Raw genomic sequence first — 15288 nt, 5'->3', positions numbered from 1 at the left:
CCAGATTTGTAAATACTAGAGTTGTAAATAAAGCTCCACTGTTACCAAAAACTGGTATTTCATAATGCTTTGTGATGTCCAGCTACTTACATCAGATCAGTCTTCCTGTGTGTAAGGTAGTCCTGAAAAAACCCATGAAATCAGATGAACTTGTACTATGCTTATTTAACAACATATTTAAGTATTTTTCCTCACTGAGCAATCCATACCACAGTATCTATGTTTGCACTTCAGTAATTGAGGTAGAAATCAACTTACCCTATGTTTTTCCTTGACTTTCTTCCTATATTCTTCTTTGTCAAATTTGTCTTCTTCCCGCAGTATCTCTTTCACTTTATCGAAGTTGATACCACTGGAATCATCTTCCTCATCTACTTTCGCCAAACTGGATTTCTGCACAGGTGGCCACTGCTGCACTAACTGAATTATACACGTCAACAAGAAAAATAACAGTTAGAATCATTTTTTTCCCACATCACAGTTTTGATGCCCTAAATATTCCAATACATTATTTTCATAGACTAAATAAAAAAAGCTATTTGCAAAGGAGACAAACATACAAAACTTTTGCACAATACAAACTTGTATATTCTAGAAAGATACATTTCTTAAAGGAGTTTTATCAAAGAAAAGCATGTGGAATAGAACAGTTTTACACATCCCAGAAAAAAAAAAGCAAGAACAACATCCATTGATGCAAACTTTATGTTTCCTTAAATAAGTCACCTCTTCTCTACTGTGCTACTTTTCTAACTATAATCTTTATGCTAATTTTGTTTTCTCCATCCTCACTCTTTTTTGCTTCATTGCATAGATAGATAAAAGATCTGCATATGTATTTAAAGATGAGACAACAGCTTCTGAATATCTGAAATATCTGAAGATACAACTTCCAGTCAATGAGGCAACCTCTAAAACCTTTTAAATTTTGTCTAATGTCAATAATTATATGGCTATACTCCCTTTACCTGCAATATAAAATACTTTGTTTTATTTGGTCACAAAAGCACATTAAATATTTGCAAAGCTGACTTCTCTTTCAGTTTATGCCATACTGAAAAAAATAAAAGCGCTACTTTTTTTCTTAGTGCTGGAAATGGAAAAACAATGTACACAGCATCTGAAGCTGTGAAATCAAATGTTAGAAAAATTTATGGAGCATGGAGTCCTGCTACTGAGGTTATCACCACAATGAAACCCTACAGTGACTAGCAACCACTATAGTTCCTTTCGGTATAAAATCAATACATATTTCCAGGGCCTATTAAAAGATCTAATTAAATTACTGGCAAATTTCAATGCACTGCTACATCAGCACTAGTAGGTGAAAATCTGATAATTCCTTAGCTTTCCTAACAAAACTTTTAATCTATAAATAGTGAATACTGGAAAGAAATCCAGGGACTTCCAGTACATTAATTCAAGACTTGGGGGAGCTTTGGCAAATACCTACAGAAAAATTGTTTCACATTTCTGTAAGGAAAAAAATAGGCTCTTGATTCCACGTGAAATTGAAGATAATAGGCAGAAAAGAGGTACAGTTCAGTAATAGCTCTCATACAAGTATCTTACACGCACAAAGGTGAAAAGAGGTCAGTGATCAGCATTCCTATTTGTCCCCAGTGGAACTGAATTCTAAATGGAAGCTAAGCAGTTCTGCAGAACTTAAACCAATTACACAACAAATCACACACTTTTGAAAAGTGTATCTTTTTATACAAAGTATAAATAATTTGTCTTTATAGAAACTACAAATTCAATTCCCACCAAAATACAGTTGTTTTGAATTGATCTTACCTCTCCATCTTCAGTAAAGACTATTTTTGTGTTGACTTTAAACTTCTTCTTCAAGATTTTTTTGGCTTCTTGGGTTTTAGTTGTTTTTTTCTTCATCTTTGATTTTGATGCATTCTGTATAAACAAAAATGAGATTTCTTATGTTTTTTTTCCTAGTCACAAGAAAAAAAGCTTCAAGCTTTCTTAAAAGCAATTAGATGCATTAAAATGTAATTCCTAAGACACATAAATAAGAGTAGATTCCAGTAAAAATTAGCTAACAGACCTTTCTATAAAAGCATTTTAAGCAGTCCGTATCACAAAGAACTCATTTACTCTGATAACAAATCAGTATAACTTAAATCCTGTCCGCAGCAGGACACCAGATTCATTCAAAACTCACTTTTTTGGGACAAGGACAGTAGATTCACCCCCTTATGCTGTTCGCAGGCCTCATCAGACAAGAAATTCAGTATAACTGACTGAAGCCATTAGCTACAACTGATCAGATACCACTTTCATCTATCTCACTTGCAATCATGGTGTCTGCAGGCACCACAGCACACCAGTTTGAGTTATTTCTGTGTCAATGCAGGGCACAAGTGGCCACGTAAGAATCTTCCTATTTTGTAACTCTTGCCCCTTGCAGTCCCATCAGGGTGCAGATCATCAGTGCTAGGAGATGTTTACCAAAATTAGCATTAAATAACAATTAGAATCACAAAAATTACTAGGATAAGGAAAAGTTATTAGCATTAGGAAAAAAGTTGTAGTGAAACAAGAGGTGAAGACACCAGGGAAACTAATTAGTCAGCAGAGATTGTGAAATCCAGACATTAATGCTGCTTCCAACAGGTTGAGGTTGTTCTTTCCTGGCTACCACTGAGAAAGCAACACTGACCGGAAAAAGCAAGCATTATGAGCAAAACACTATCCCTGTATAAAACACACTGATACTGAAGTTGCATTTATTTTTTGAGTGTGCAATCTTGCTGTTAGAAAGAAGAGGTGAAGGGGTCACTTCTATTTTTGACAGATTGAGGATTTATCCAGAGTATTTTCGCATTTTGGAGGTAGCTTGCAACTCTGAGAGGACCATTTTAATTACTTCTGTAAAATGCAGTGGAAAATAAATTGTCATATCCATAGATGGCCTGGATAGGTTTCACAGAGCCATCCATCTGGTAGCAACATCATGGAAGCAAAGAACGTGGAGATTCCCAACCTCCAGCTCTCCTTCTCAGAGCTCTCCTTTCAAGAGCAAAGGCCAACTGTGTTCAGGCATCTAACAGGACACAATACACACAGAGGACACTTTAAGCAATCACTGACTTTACAGAAAGTATTGTGTAGCAAAAGATAAGCTGCAGGAATATGTGGGGACTTCAAAGACGACCCACAACTCATTCATCATTCTGTGAAGACTGTAAAGCTCCACTACTCAGGAAAAAGTGCCCATAAAAAAGTCACTAAACTGTCTAAACTTCTGATAAATAATAGAAAGTGATCAAAGCAACCAGAGAGAAAAAGAAAAAACTGAACTTTTTCTCACTTTTCTATTTCAGTCATTTTAATCAGTTTCATGTTTTATACCAAATCCACTATAAAAGGAAGCAAAAAAAAATTAACTCAGAAAATCACTGTCATTATGGTCAGCACACTAATGCATTGAAATATGAACTGTAAAAGAGAAAAATTAGAGTCTTCCTAACAGGAAAATGGTTTGTGACAGCTACTGTGCTGTGTTATAAAGTAATGACCATATCTATTATAGAAAATAGTAACTGTAGCAGCACTTATATCCTCAGTATTCTCATACGATTTTTGTTGCACTGTGCTGCTACTACTGCTTAGGCACACCTTTACCAGCTTAGAAAGCTGCGCTAGTCCCTCACTCCTTATCCTACAAACAGCAATTATATGAGAGTCTGCATAAGTATAAACCCCTTACCTCACCTCAAAATATGGATTATTTACTAGAATAATAGGAATTGTCCAGAGGAAGAATTCAGAGAGATGTATTTCAAGGCAATAGGATGATACTTCTCACTATGACAGCATTTTCTTTCACTGGTTGCTTTTCATTTTGTTTCTTTTTTTTTTTTTTTAATAATCTTTTATTTCTGCACTGCCAGTGTTATTCACATCAGCAAAATAAGTTTCAAATTGGTACATCAGGATTTTATAAACTTACATATAAATGTGAATCTGAGCTGTTTACTGAGATTACTTGGTTTAATAAAGGTTTTCCTGGCCAATGAACAAAAATATCCAGTGGGTTGTCTTTGCATGCATACACAGGTAGTATTTCCAGCTGCACCTTGTTCCCCCTCCCTCCTCTGTGTGATTTTGATGTATGAAGTATTTTGATGCTGCAAAGTAGCATGGAAAAAAATGGGACAGGACAAAATTTCCAAAGAGGGGCAACAAGAGGAGGAGAAACCGAATGCGAAGCTAAATTCCCTCACTATACACATAAAAAGCATAGTACAAGATCAGTGTGTGAATTTGGAAGATTTAAAACATGCAGCATTAAGAAAAGGTAAGAGATCAGAATTTTAAAAAACATACAGGAAACAGAAGCAATATAAAACTCTACACACCCCATAGATAATTAAACTGTGTTTTTTATTAGGACTCTTTCATTGCTTTACAAAACTGAACACACTTCAAAGACAATGGCTACCAAGGCTCCCTCAGTTTCAGACACTGTCTCCTGACTGACTGTCACAGTTTAAGACCAAATGGGCTCAGATACCAAAATATTTTCATCACAGATGTTGGCACAATTTTACAAACTACATAACTTCCACTGTTCAGCAGAAGTGGTGCAGCCCAGGAGGGAAGTTGGGTGGGTTACTGTGGTGGTTCCTGCCATGGTCTCTCTGTCCCATGGGGAAGGCTACATGGGCCAGGAGAAGAGTCAGGCAGGTTAGCCATGGGGTGTATATAGCCCTGGGGCTACCACAGGGTCCCATAAATGCTGCTTTGGTCCTCTCCTGGAGACATCTATCATGCGGTTCTGGACTCCCTGAATACTCCTAGAGTCAATCTCTTCTGTCACCTAAGTCTCTCCCTCCATATGTCTCCAGTAGCGTCTTTCAGAGCATCTACTCCCCACATCTCATGAGCCCCTCCCCGTACCTCTTGCCCCAGCAGCTGCCACTCTGTCTTGAACACAACCTGAGCCAGGAGTTCCTTCAACTGGCTGCAGTCTTGATGCAGGATGAGTTGATTACATTCATCTCAGCTCACGGTCTCTTCCTCCCCTCTCTGTGGCCCCCTCACCCAAAGACTTAATGCCCTCACCAAAATTTCTAATGCCACCACCTGTCTTTGCTTTGACCCCAGATTTGAACGGCTACACCGAAACACCAATTTCCTCTCAAGCAGGAGTCTGATTCATCCATTGTAAGAAGCTTAACAGCAATGGACAGCAGACCTCAAGCTTTCCCAATCTTTAGTGCCAATCCCCAGTTCCCTGCATTTTCAAGCCATTCTGCTTACTCATTTTCATCTTTTGTACTGGAAGATACCTGACAATTTACAAGCAGCAGGTTAGCCTTTAACCCGCATTCTCCATGGCTTCCTCTCTTTTCCTCACGAGTTCACTACAGCAGCAGACACCACCAGCTGCTGGAGGCTGACAGAAGATCTCATCCATCTGTTAACCTCAAGTGCTGCAAAGAATACAACTGTGGCAGGAGCAATGACTCCTCTCTAACTGCTCAGTAAACAGCTGAAATCTGGGCTCACAGGCTTTGCAGGCAGAAGCAATCTCACATCAGCAGACATGAGTGAATGGAGGGTTGTTGCTGACAAACAGACCTTGCCCCTAATGCCACGGAAAGCCAGGGGCCTGGGCATTTTCAAGTGAGCCAAGAGAGCACGGCAGCTCCCCACACTGACTGGCTTACTCAGAGAACACTGTGTGTCAAAACCTACTCAACTAATACCTGCATCAGTAAATCCATTTCTGAAGCTGAATTACACCATCAAATAAGCTGATGATCTGAACAAGTGGGCATGTGTGATCTGGGCACAGAATTTCATGTTGCTGTTAGATATCAAAGGGATTCTGCAGTTGAACTCAAGCTGGCAACACAAGTTAAAGCACCAGCCAGTGCACACACACTTCCCCGTCAATGAGACGAGGCTACCTGCTGCTCACCAGCACACACATTTCGCCCTATTCCCCACAAAATAGGCCTGCAAGCCTCACCTTTTTTTCTAAGAAGATGTGGCAAGAGTTAAATTGATCAAACAAGATCAGAGTGATAATCAACCTCTTTAAAATGGTATATAACAGTTAAACTTTAGAAGTTAAGAGTCATGAAAGTTTATAAAAATTTCATAAAACACAGGCTCAGCTGCAGGGTTGGGGGATTTTCTATTGTTACTAATCAAAAGCCTAAATTTCTTCTTCCTCTTCCACATGCACATGCCAGATGGCTTGCTGGATTATTTAATGAGTTAGAATAAAAACTAGCTCTTCGAAGCACAGAAAATTCAAACATTTTGATATATAATCAGAAACAATACAGCTAATATGCACGTTCTTTTCTAACTTTCTCAAGAAGGAACAGGCTTCTGTTTTCTGGCTTAAAAGATCTGATATTCTTAGCTAAATGTATGACAAAGGTTTTCTAAATGAAGACTGACAAGTTTAAGACAGAATTTACTGGTTTTCAATTACAATTTTTTTCTGATGAGGCAAGGCATCAGAAACACAAATGTGAGTCCATATTAGAATAGCAAAATTGACTAAGTTTTCTTATTAATACAATTTTTAAAGCCAACAGTTTAGACTTAATATGTAATCCTCAGTAACTCAGGATGAAAGCACTTACAGTCTCTTACCCTAATGAAGACAAACATGTTTGATTTGACCTTTGTAGTGCTACAAATCATCAAATGTAAAGTTACTTTCTTTCTAACTATAATTTCCTTTTTAATTTCAACTCAACAAGCCTGTGAAAGCAAGCACAGTATATTCACTACAGGAACTGTTTAAAGACCAGAGTACAGAATTGTGGCAGGGTAAAATACCAGTAGAAAAAAAAAGTTATAATCAATTTTCCAGTCATGTTAGTTATAACATGAATTACTGCTTTTCTAGGGGTTTTGTGGGCTTTTTTCTCCACCCCTGCTTATACCTTACAATTCCCAGGAAGAATGGTGCCGTACCTGGAAATATTTTTCAGTCTCTCCCAACATTATTACATTACTTTACCCAGAGTTCAACAGCAACTGCCTCTGAGAAACAAAAATCGATGTGGTACTCAATTTCACACACTTGTTTTGTATTTCTTCAAGAAACTGCCTGCAATAGGAGCAAGTATTATCACATATTATCACCAAGCACGTCAATCCCCCGTCAAGCTCCCAGTTCAGACTCAGAAGTAATTCCCCACAGAGTAAGACACAGGCTTGCCAGACTGAAGCTACCAAACCTTAGACAAAGAGAAAGGCTGTCTTCCTCTTCATGCCACAGAGACATGGTTTTCGTTTGTCAGGCACTACAAAAATTTCAGTAGACTGAATATCCTCCAACCACCAGTTTGAAGCAGCCTAATCATAAAGCATTACCTCTCAACCTCCATAAACTTTCCAAACTCAGACTATGAGGCTTTGATTAATTACAAAGAAGGTAAGGTTAAAGGAGAAATTTTCACTCCTCCTGACAAATATCTAACCATAGAAACAGCTGTGAGATACAAACTTCACACCTTACACATAATTATAAAACATAAGAAGGAAAGCACCAAGAGAAGCAAATTAACCAAACTTTGAAGTCCAGTCCATATTATTTCAAGCACCTACAAAACTCTGAACACCAAAAAGCTTCCTCTTATTAATACAATTCAACTCAACCAGCCATCTGTCTTCCTGTTGAGTATAAAGGACCAGAGAAGCAGAAATTCTAGGATTTGACCACAAGATCTATGGATGCTGCTTTCCTTCATGATCTGTAGTAGCTAGGTGGGCTCTATTTTAATTTCCACCCCACTTCTCTACAATGACTAGATTTCAGTCCTTCCTAATTCCTGCTGATTGTTCACAAGCCATAGGCCACTATTCACTGGCATGAACACCACAACAAGCCGAAGCCACTGAGAAGCAGCAGTTCTTCAAACCACCCCTCCGCTTCCACAACACAACTCCCTCAACCTTTCTTAGGAAAACAAGCTTCTTTTGTTAACATGTGTTGGGGTTTTTCTAATGTAATACAAGTGAGACTAATTTTGCTTTGGTGAAGTATTCTGTTTTTTCTTCTTTTAATTAAATGTTAAAAATTAGAAAGCATAAATTCACAGACACTATCCAATCAACTTGCATAGTATCAATATACAACACTGAGCATAGCTTCTACCATGACATTTGTGAAGATACGGAAATAGGGAGGTTGGTACTCAAAAGACAAAACCAGCACTCCTTACCTGTTGTTCTATTTGCTTTTCTATGAACTTTAAAGTACATCAGTCAAGTATCAAGAGCAATATGATCTTTAATTTTTCAAGTGATGGCTTAAGTTAAAAGGGTGGATTGATGGAGTTGTTGTTTTGGAGTGTTTTTTCCTTCAGGGTGTGGGTGGTTTTGTTATTTTTTTTTTTTTTTTAACCAGTATGATGCAAGATTTCAACCAAGATATTGAAAAAGGACAAAGTCAAAATTATTGGTTGGTGATTCCTTAAGCAGCATTACAGTTTGAACAGGGAAATTCAGGACAGCTAATTTAATTGCTACATCTATGCATTATTTACTTGCTAAAGCTATTGAAAGAATGTAGATTTTGAAAGACACCATTTTCTAGGTTAGAACAACCTACACAGAGAACTGAACATGGCTTTTACAGTAACAGTTGTGATGAGGATAAATCCAGGTTAGTATTCAAGAGAAAAACAGCACTCAGCATACAGAATAGCACAGATAGGAATCCTTTCAAAATCGCAGCAACTGGAAAAAAGAAAAAAAAAAAAAAAAGAGGAAATAAGAGAAGCTTCTAATAACCACTGTTCAACCTTGCTAACCACATTACAGACAAAGACCACAAGACCTACAGTTCACCACACTATCATTCTGATTTAAATTGCCCTTCAGATCAAAGAAACAGCAACAGATAAGAAACCATACCAATGACAGAACTGTACTATGGCAACCACACGCTTAGATGATGCTTGCCTTTGTTTTTGACTACCATTAGGACAGAAGATTACATCTGAATCTGAATTTTATTAAAAGTTTTTTGTCTGGGCACAAGAGTTTGTTTAGGAAGGATGTCATACTCTTATCTTCTATAAAACAAACTAAATTAAGCCATGAAAATTAAAAATAACTAAATTAAGATTAAAATCTCAGTATTTAACACAAAATGCAAGAGTAAGGACTAAAAAAACTTGCCAACTTACAACTTGATAAAACAACTGGAATTTTCTGAAATATAGTTACATGATGAGCTTGGTTCTATGTTTAGATGGGTATTTGATACAGTTCATTGTATTAAAGCATTTATTTAGGAGATCAATTTTACTTCAATATAGACTATGATATCCGAAAAAATGAGAAAGAAGCACCAGTAAATGGCTCCATGACCAGTATTTCTCTTCAACTACAGACAAGAACCAAGCCTAAGAACAGAAATCTTTATTAAATGGTTCTTCAATGATAAATCTTACTCCCATTCCTAACTGACACCATGTAGCAGTATTTCTCTAGAATACTTCTAAAACACTGAAAACGACTAAAATAATTTTCTACTGAATTACTGCAATTTTTCTATAAATGAACGCATATCCCATGTGGTAATTAACTGTTCATTTCAGCAGCTGCTATCAAGACTTAAAACCAGGAGTTTTGTCCAAGGCTAAACAGAGATAGATAGAGGTTGAAGTTTCTCTTCCTAGCAAGTCAGTAAAATAAGCAAAGACTTAAAAAAAAAAAAAAAATGTTGGTATAGCAGAATTCACATTAAATTCCTGAACTTATTCTATGAATTACCACTTAAAAATCATAGCCATCTAAACAATGGAAAAGACACCATCATTTTCAACACTTAACTATTTTCGCAGGACATTCAGGATTCCACCAGTAGCTCTGCACTTCCAACTATGAATTTAGATGAGAGAAAGGATTTTTTTTTTTTTTTCCCCACACATCCCCTCTACCCTCCATTCATGTTAAGATGTTTACTTCTGCTCTATTTCCTCTTTTCTTTACAGGTAATTTAGAAATGCCAGAGCACCATTCCTACTCCTGAAGTATCTTCCAAAATGTAATTCCTATATCCTCACAGCAGTAACTATACTCTACAGATTTAAACCAAATCCTGAAAATAAGTGCATCTATATCCTTCCATCCCTGAAAAAATTTTCATTGCTTTCATTTTCCAGATTGAAAAAAATGTTTTACCCTGTTATAAAATCCCACAGTATCTGAAGGAACCATAAGTGAGAAGTACTATGCAATCAATTTTTCATGCTTTTTTCCTCCCTATCTTTCCCTCTCCCTCTGCTTTTTTTTTTTTAATAGCTATCTCTGACTCCTCAACAGAACAAGGAAGATTTTAAAGAATGCTTCAGTGAAGAGTCAAGTTTCCCCAGCCCACAAAACAAACATTTGACTTACGTACTAAAAATTATGTAATTGTACACACAACTCTAGTATCTGTATATTCCAACAGCTTTTGTCATTGATTTGCAAAATCACTGCACCTCATTTTCCAAATCTTTAAGAATATTATGTAAGAAATAAAGCAAAAAAAAAAAAAGTTTACCATTATAAGATCTAATATGGACAAAACAACTATTTAATAGATTTGTGACTTACAGTAAATTAGATAACATCTCACTCTGAAAGATGTCTCTATTTAATGCACTGGAGCACAGAACTTTTCAGTACAGCTATTGCATTAGCCTGAAAATCTCCATTACCTGTGAGCATAAGCAGCAACGACATCTCTTTCTAAAGCATTATGCCTTTAGTAATACAAGACCATGACCTTCTCATGCAGTTTATTTAAAAGCAAGATGTAACAGAGAGTAGTGAACTACTTTACATATTTCTAGGCAAAAAGTAAATTAAGTTATAATTGAATATGCCTGACTAAATTTAGATAAAGACATTCCAGAAGAATGTAATTTAAAACCGAACACATCAACATAGCTTTAATTTATTACTGGGCTTAAGGTTGGTAGAAAAATATATTTTAAAGAAACATGTACAAGCTAAGATATACTAATAACTCAAAGACTGCCTCAGACTGAAAATATACAAGAAGTATACAATAATGATTAATACCGCTAGTACCTGCAGTGCCCGATCAAGACATAAAATATGTTCATTCCACCACTCCCTGTCATTACAAGGTAATGCACCATTACAACACAATCCTCCTCTGGTAAAATCCAACAGAAACACACAGCAGCCATCAAATTTTCCAGCACTTACAGAGCCAAGAGAAGTAGATGCTTGAAGTTATCCTAAACTGAGAATTACTTCTTAGTAAATGAGCAAGTGTTCCTCATACAACATCAATCAACAAGCAAAAAAACTTATTTTGTTGAGTGCTATTCATCCTCCCTATTCCAGAGCTTCCATTTTTGTGAGCAAGAAAAAGTTATCATGAAGATGCTATTTCCAGAAAAACACAGCAAGTTAGAAACAAGAGCATGAGCATGTCTTTGATATTAAACTACATTATTTAAAAAGCAGCCATCTTTTGTCTGTCACTTCCCAAAAAAAAAAAAAAAAAAAAAAAAAAAAAAAAAAAAAACACCAAAACCAGCGAAAATCAACCAACCAAACCAACCTCAACCCAAACCCCATAACACATTAATGTGGAGTTGAGGAGCTTGAAAAACTTGAACCTTTTTTGCACCTTTTGTTCTATTACAGATCTCGAACAATGACAACATTGAGATCTTTTCTCACTTTCCAGCAGGTGGAAGATCCCGCCTATTCATCCACCACTGGTTTTCAAGATGAAAGAAGGTCCACACTCCAAATGGAGGTGAGAGGAGACAAGTATGAAGGGGAGGCAAGGGCTGCCTTGTTTAGGATTAAAAGAGCCTGGTCAGGTGTGCTGAGAACATGCAATGCTCTGGAACTTGTAATTTTTCAGTCTCCAGAAAAAAAAGAATTGATCCTTCTCTCCAGGCTGCATTTAATATCTTAGTGCAAGACAGTTAAATTGAAATATTCAGAGAAATGTAATCACTGAATGATACAGTAAGAAGGCAGTGCCGAGCCAGCATTTAAAAAACTGAAAATTGAGGCTTTTTTAGTTAAACATTGAAAAAAGATTCTATTTTTTAATGTGACTGTATTTTCTAGTAGTTGACATCGTTATTCAAGAAAAAAAAAAAAAAAAAACAAAAAAAAAAACTTTTCTGCATAACCATTAAGGCACACAAGGCTTAATCATTAAAATCATGGCTTAAAAATACCCTGCAGAGGAATCTTAGGTCAAAAGGTGAGATGACAAGTCCATGCTTTCATGCTGCTTTTAAGGTTGAGTATATTTTATCATACATGAGCAGTATGACATTCTCTTTCTCCCTCAAAAGCCACCATGCATGGCCCCAGGACAAAGCGTCAGCCAAGGCTGAAGCATCTTAAAACATTTTTTTCACTATATTCTCCTGACCTGCCAACAGAAAGTAACAAAAAAGTTACTCTGCAAAGATATTTATCTCAGCAATTTCTCTTCCTCCTTTGCACATGCTAAAACCAAAAACGATGCCCATTTAATTACCATACCACAATGATAATCTTTCACAGGCTATGACCACAAATAGTAAAGACCACATTTTTTTTTAAAAAAATACCCAGAATTGATTTTTGTTTATTTGAGTAGTCTAAGTTTTCCAGCAGATTAGTGTGATACCCATCTTTATTTTTTAAAGAGTGTTATTTCACCTTTAGATGGACATAGATGGCACGCATTCCTTTCACTTTAGAGGACTAAACAAATTTATCTTGATGCACAGGAGCCGACACAAGTAAAAGCATTCATCTGGTCTCCACCTGGGCATAGCACTACTGAAGACACTTAAAAAAAAAAAAGAAGAGGTAATACTAGTTGGCAACCTGTGAGGATTTATCTTCAAGATTAGGCCTATTTGGACATAGCTCCCACACAGGGAGCTCAAGCATTGATAAATGTGAGGAAAAGTCCATCTGCTCTGTGGATTCCTGCATAGGAAAAACACACACATGGACCTGGTGCCACCACCATCACAAGTACCAAAGCGCATAGAGCAATGCTGCTCTCCAAATCCACTAAGTCATGATGAGAAAAAATACTGGAGGATCCAGCAGTCACTTGAACCAGCACAGTCAATGGGACTGAATCAGTCCGCTAGTGTTTTGCCTTTGTTCCACTACAGAAATGCCCTGGGCAAAATCCCTGCCAAAAAGGATGTCCACCTGAAGTGGTATGGTAGAGTTTGATAACTACAAGCATAGCAATCTACACAAACAGGTACTAAATCTCAGGGCACAAGCAACTGCTTGTCTTCGGGCATCAAAACTGTCTGCAGTTTAAATCTGCCTTCACCTATCTCTTGAAACATTTTGCCTTTGAGCTGAAAGCCTCCATACCTCCTTTCAACTTGTTTTTAAAAAATTATTTAAAAATCATACACCTCTACTTCCAGCAGAAGCAATTAGAAGTTTTCAATTGTTTCAGCAACATATATTCAGATAGTCTAAACTCTGCCTAACTCCGAGAGTTAAGAATCTGTTAAGAACAAATGGAAGGACTCAGAGCAAATTTACAAGTGAAGGACACGATGCATGGCCACAGTCAGCTGGTCCCAAACACCTCTCCTCCAAGCACATGCCTTCAATAGTTTTCATACAACTCAGCCTTGAATGCCTTACACACAAAGGATGCTGCTATAAGAAACCACTCATGAAGCTGGTGATGTTTCATTTAAAATAAATATTACTATTTTCTCAGTCCTTCTCACTTCTCTAGGATTCTGTGATGGTTTGTTGGAAGTTTTCAGTTTTACAGTTTTTAGACTGATGAAAAAACCAAAACACTCATTTAAAAATACTTTCAGTTGCCAGGATACAGTGACCGAAGTGTAATGGGCTGATATGCTGAAGTACACTAAGATCTTCTCTGTTGCTTCTGAAGCAGCAGCAAAGGTAGAAATATCTTTATCACTTCACACAATTGGAAAAATGTGCAGATTTCAAGATGACTGCTCATTTTATTGTCATTTTCTTACCCTTTAAAAACTAGGCAATTAGGCATAAAAAAATGCATTAATTCAGTACAGAAGTCCTCATGGTAAAACATTCAGACAGGATTTAGACCTTTACCTATAGAGAAGAGGACTAGAAATTCTGGTCCAGAGGGAAATAGAAGAATAAGCACCTCAAAAGGGAGAGTAGGAGTAGACAGACAAAAAGGGGGAACTCTTATCACCAGCTAAGAACACACATTGCCTGTGAGAAGATGAAGGTATAAAGGGAGTGAAGACTTTGCGAAGGAAGCAATAAAGAATTCCTAAAACAAACAAAAAAGTTGGACCGCTAAAATGTATGAGCGAGATAGATACTGAACATTAACTTGCCATGACCTCAATGTTAACTCAGCTCTCAGTGAGAATACTAAGGTACTAGATGGACAAAGGCAATTTAGCTTCCAGGAACTAGGACATGACAACTGACCACTCACTTTGGTGGGTTTTTTTAATTATTATTTTATTTTTTCCCAATTCAGTCATTAAATCCCCATCATGGAAATGTGAAAATATTAGCACATGAAATCAAAAATAATAGTAAAAGATTTTTTTAACAGGTTGGGTATTTTTAAATAAATCTTTCTTACCTGAAGTGACAGCTGATGTAGAATTGGAAATACCAATGATTACAACAAATGGTAAAGGGAAGGGAGATAGGACCCAGGCTACTGCAGATCATTACAGGCCTTCAGTCTGACCTCAACAGGGTGCAGAGCAGAAAAGCGTTTTAGAGGAATGATGGATTAAAAAAATGGAATGGAAACTGGAATAAGAAATAAATTATAGCACAGGAATGCCAAAGACACATCTGCAATAAAAATGTTTTCTCGACTCTTTAGACAAAGCCAATATAGGAATAATTAACTGAAATTTCAGTGGAACATTTAACACAGTACCACACTAAAAAGTACTAACTGAAGTGGAAAAAACAGATCAGGGATTATAGTAGTTAGAAATGGTGACTACAGTGATCTGTGCTGAAAGACAAATTACCAGGGCACTAGTGATTCTCCCCAGTCAGTCCCATGGTCCCTGCTCTGCTCAGAGGAGTTAGCAGTAACATGTCCCAATGGCACAAAGCTAGGAACTGTCATCAGCTCAAGAGAAGGAGCAACAGGTTACTCAAAAGAACAAGACAGCCTTGAAAACAAGACACATTAAAATGAAATGAAAATCAATAGCACAAAGCACAAGGGCTATTCAGAATTTTAAATCTTAAATGAGAGCTCAAACTGAAGAAAGAACAAGAAAATGA

At 36.9% G+C, this 15288-nt stretch overlaps 1 protein-coding gene across 1 annotated transcript in view; it reads right to left on the bottom strand.

Annotated features, from left to right (window-relative positions):
- The window catches only part of DDX10 (DEAD-box helicase 10), a 188946-nt gene that overhangs the window by 77387 nt on the left and 96271 nt on the right, over positions 1–15288 (bottom strand). Inside the window, exons 14-15 of the mRNA XM_032990776.2 lie at positions 1798–1911; positions 259–420 (exon numbers count right to left, since the gene is read on the bottom strand). Of these exons, the coding sequence (XP_032846667.2) occupies positions 259–420; positions 1798–1911 (276 nt within the window). The remainder of the gene's footprint in view (positions 1–258; positions 421–1797; positions 1912–15288) is intronic.

This window comes from Tyto alba, unplaced genomic scaffold (genome assembly GCF_018691265.1).
Source record: "Tyto alba isolate M040663 unplaced genomic scaffold, T.alba_DEE_v4.0 Super-Scaffold_2, whole genome shotgun sequence".
Taxonomy (NCBI): domain Eukaryota; kingdom Metazoa; phylum Chordata; class Aves; order Strigiformes; family Tytonidae; genus Tyto; species Tyto alba.
The sequence above is the reverse complement of the archived record's forward strand: the minus strand, read 5'-3'. Positions and strand labels throughout refer to the sequence as shown.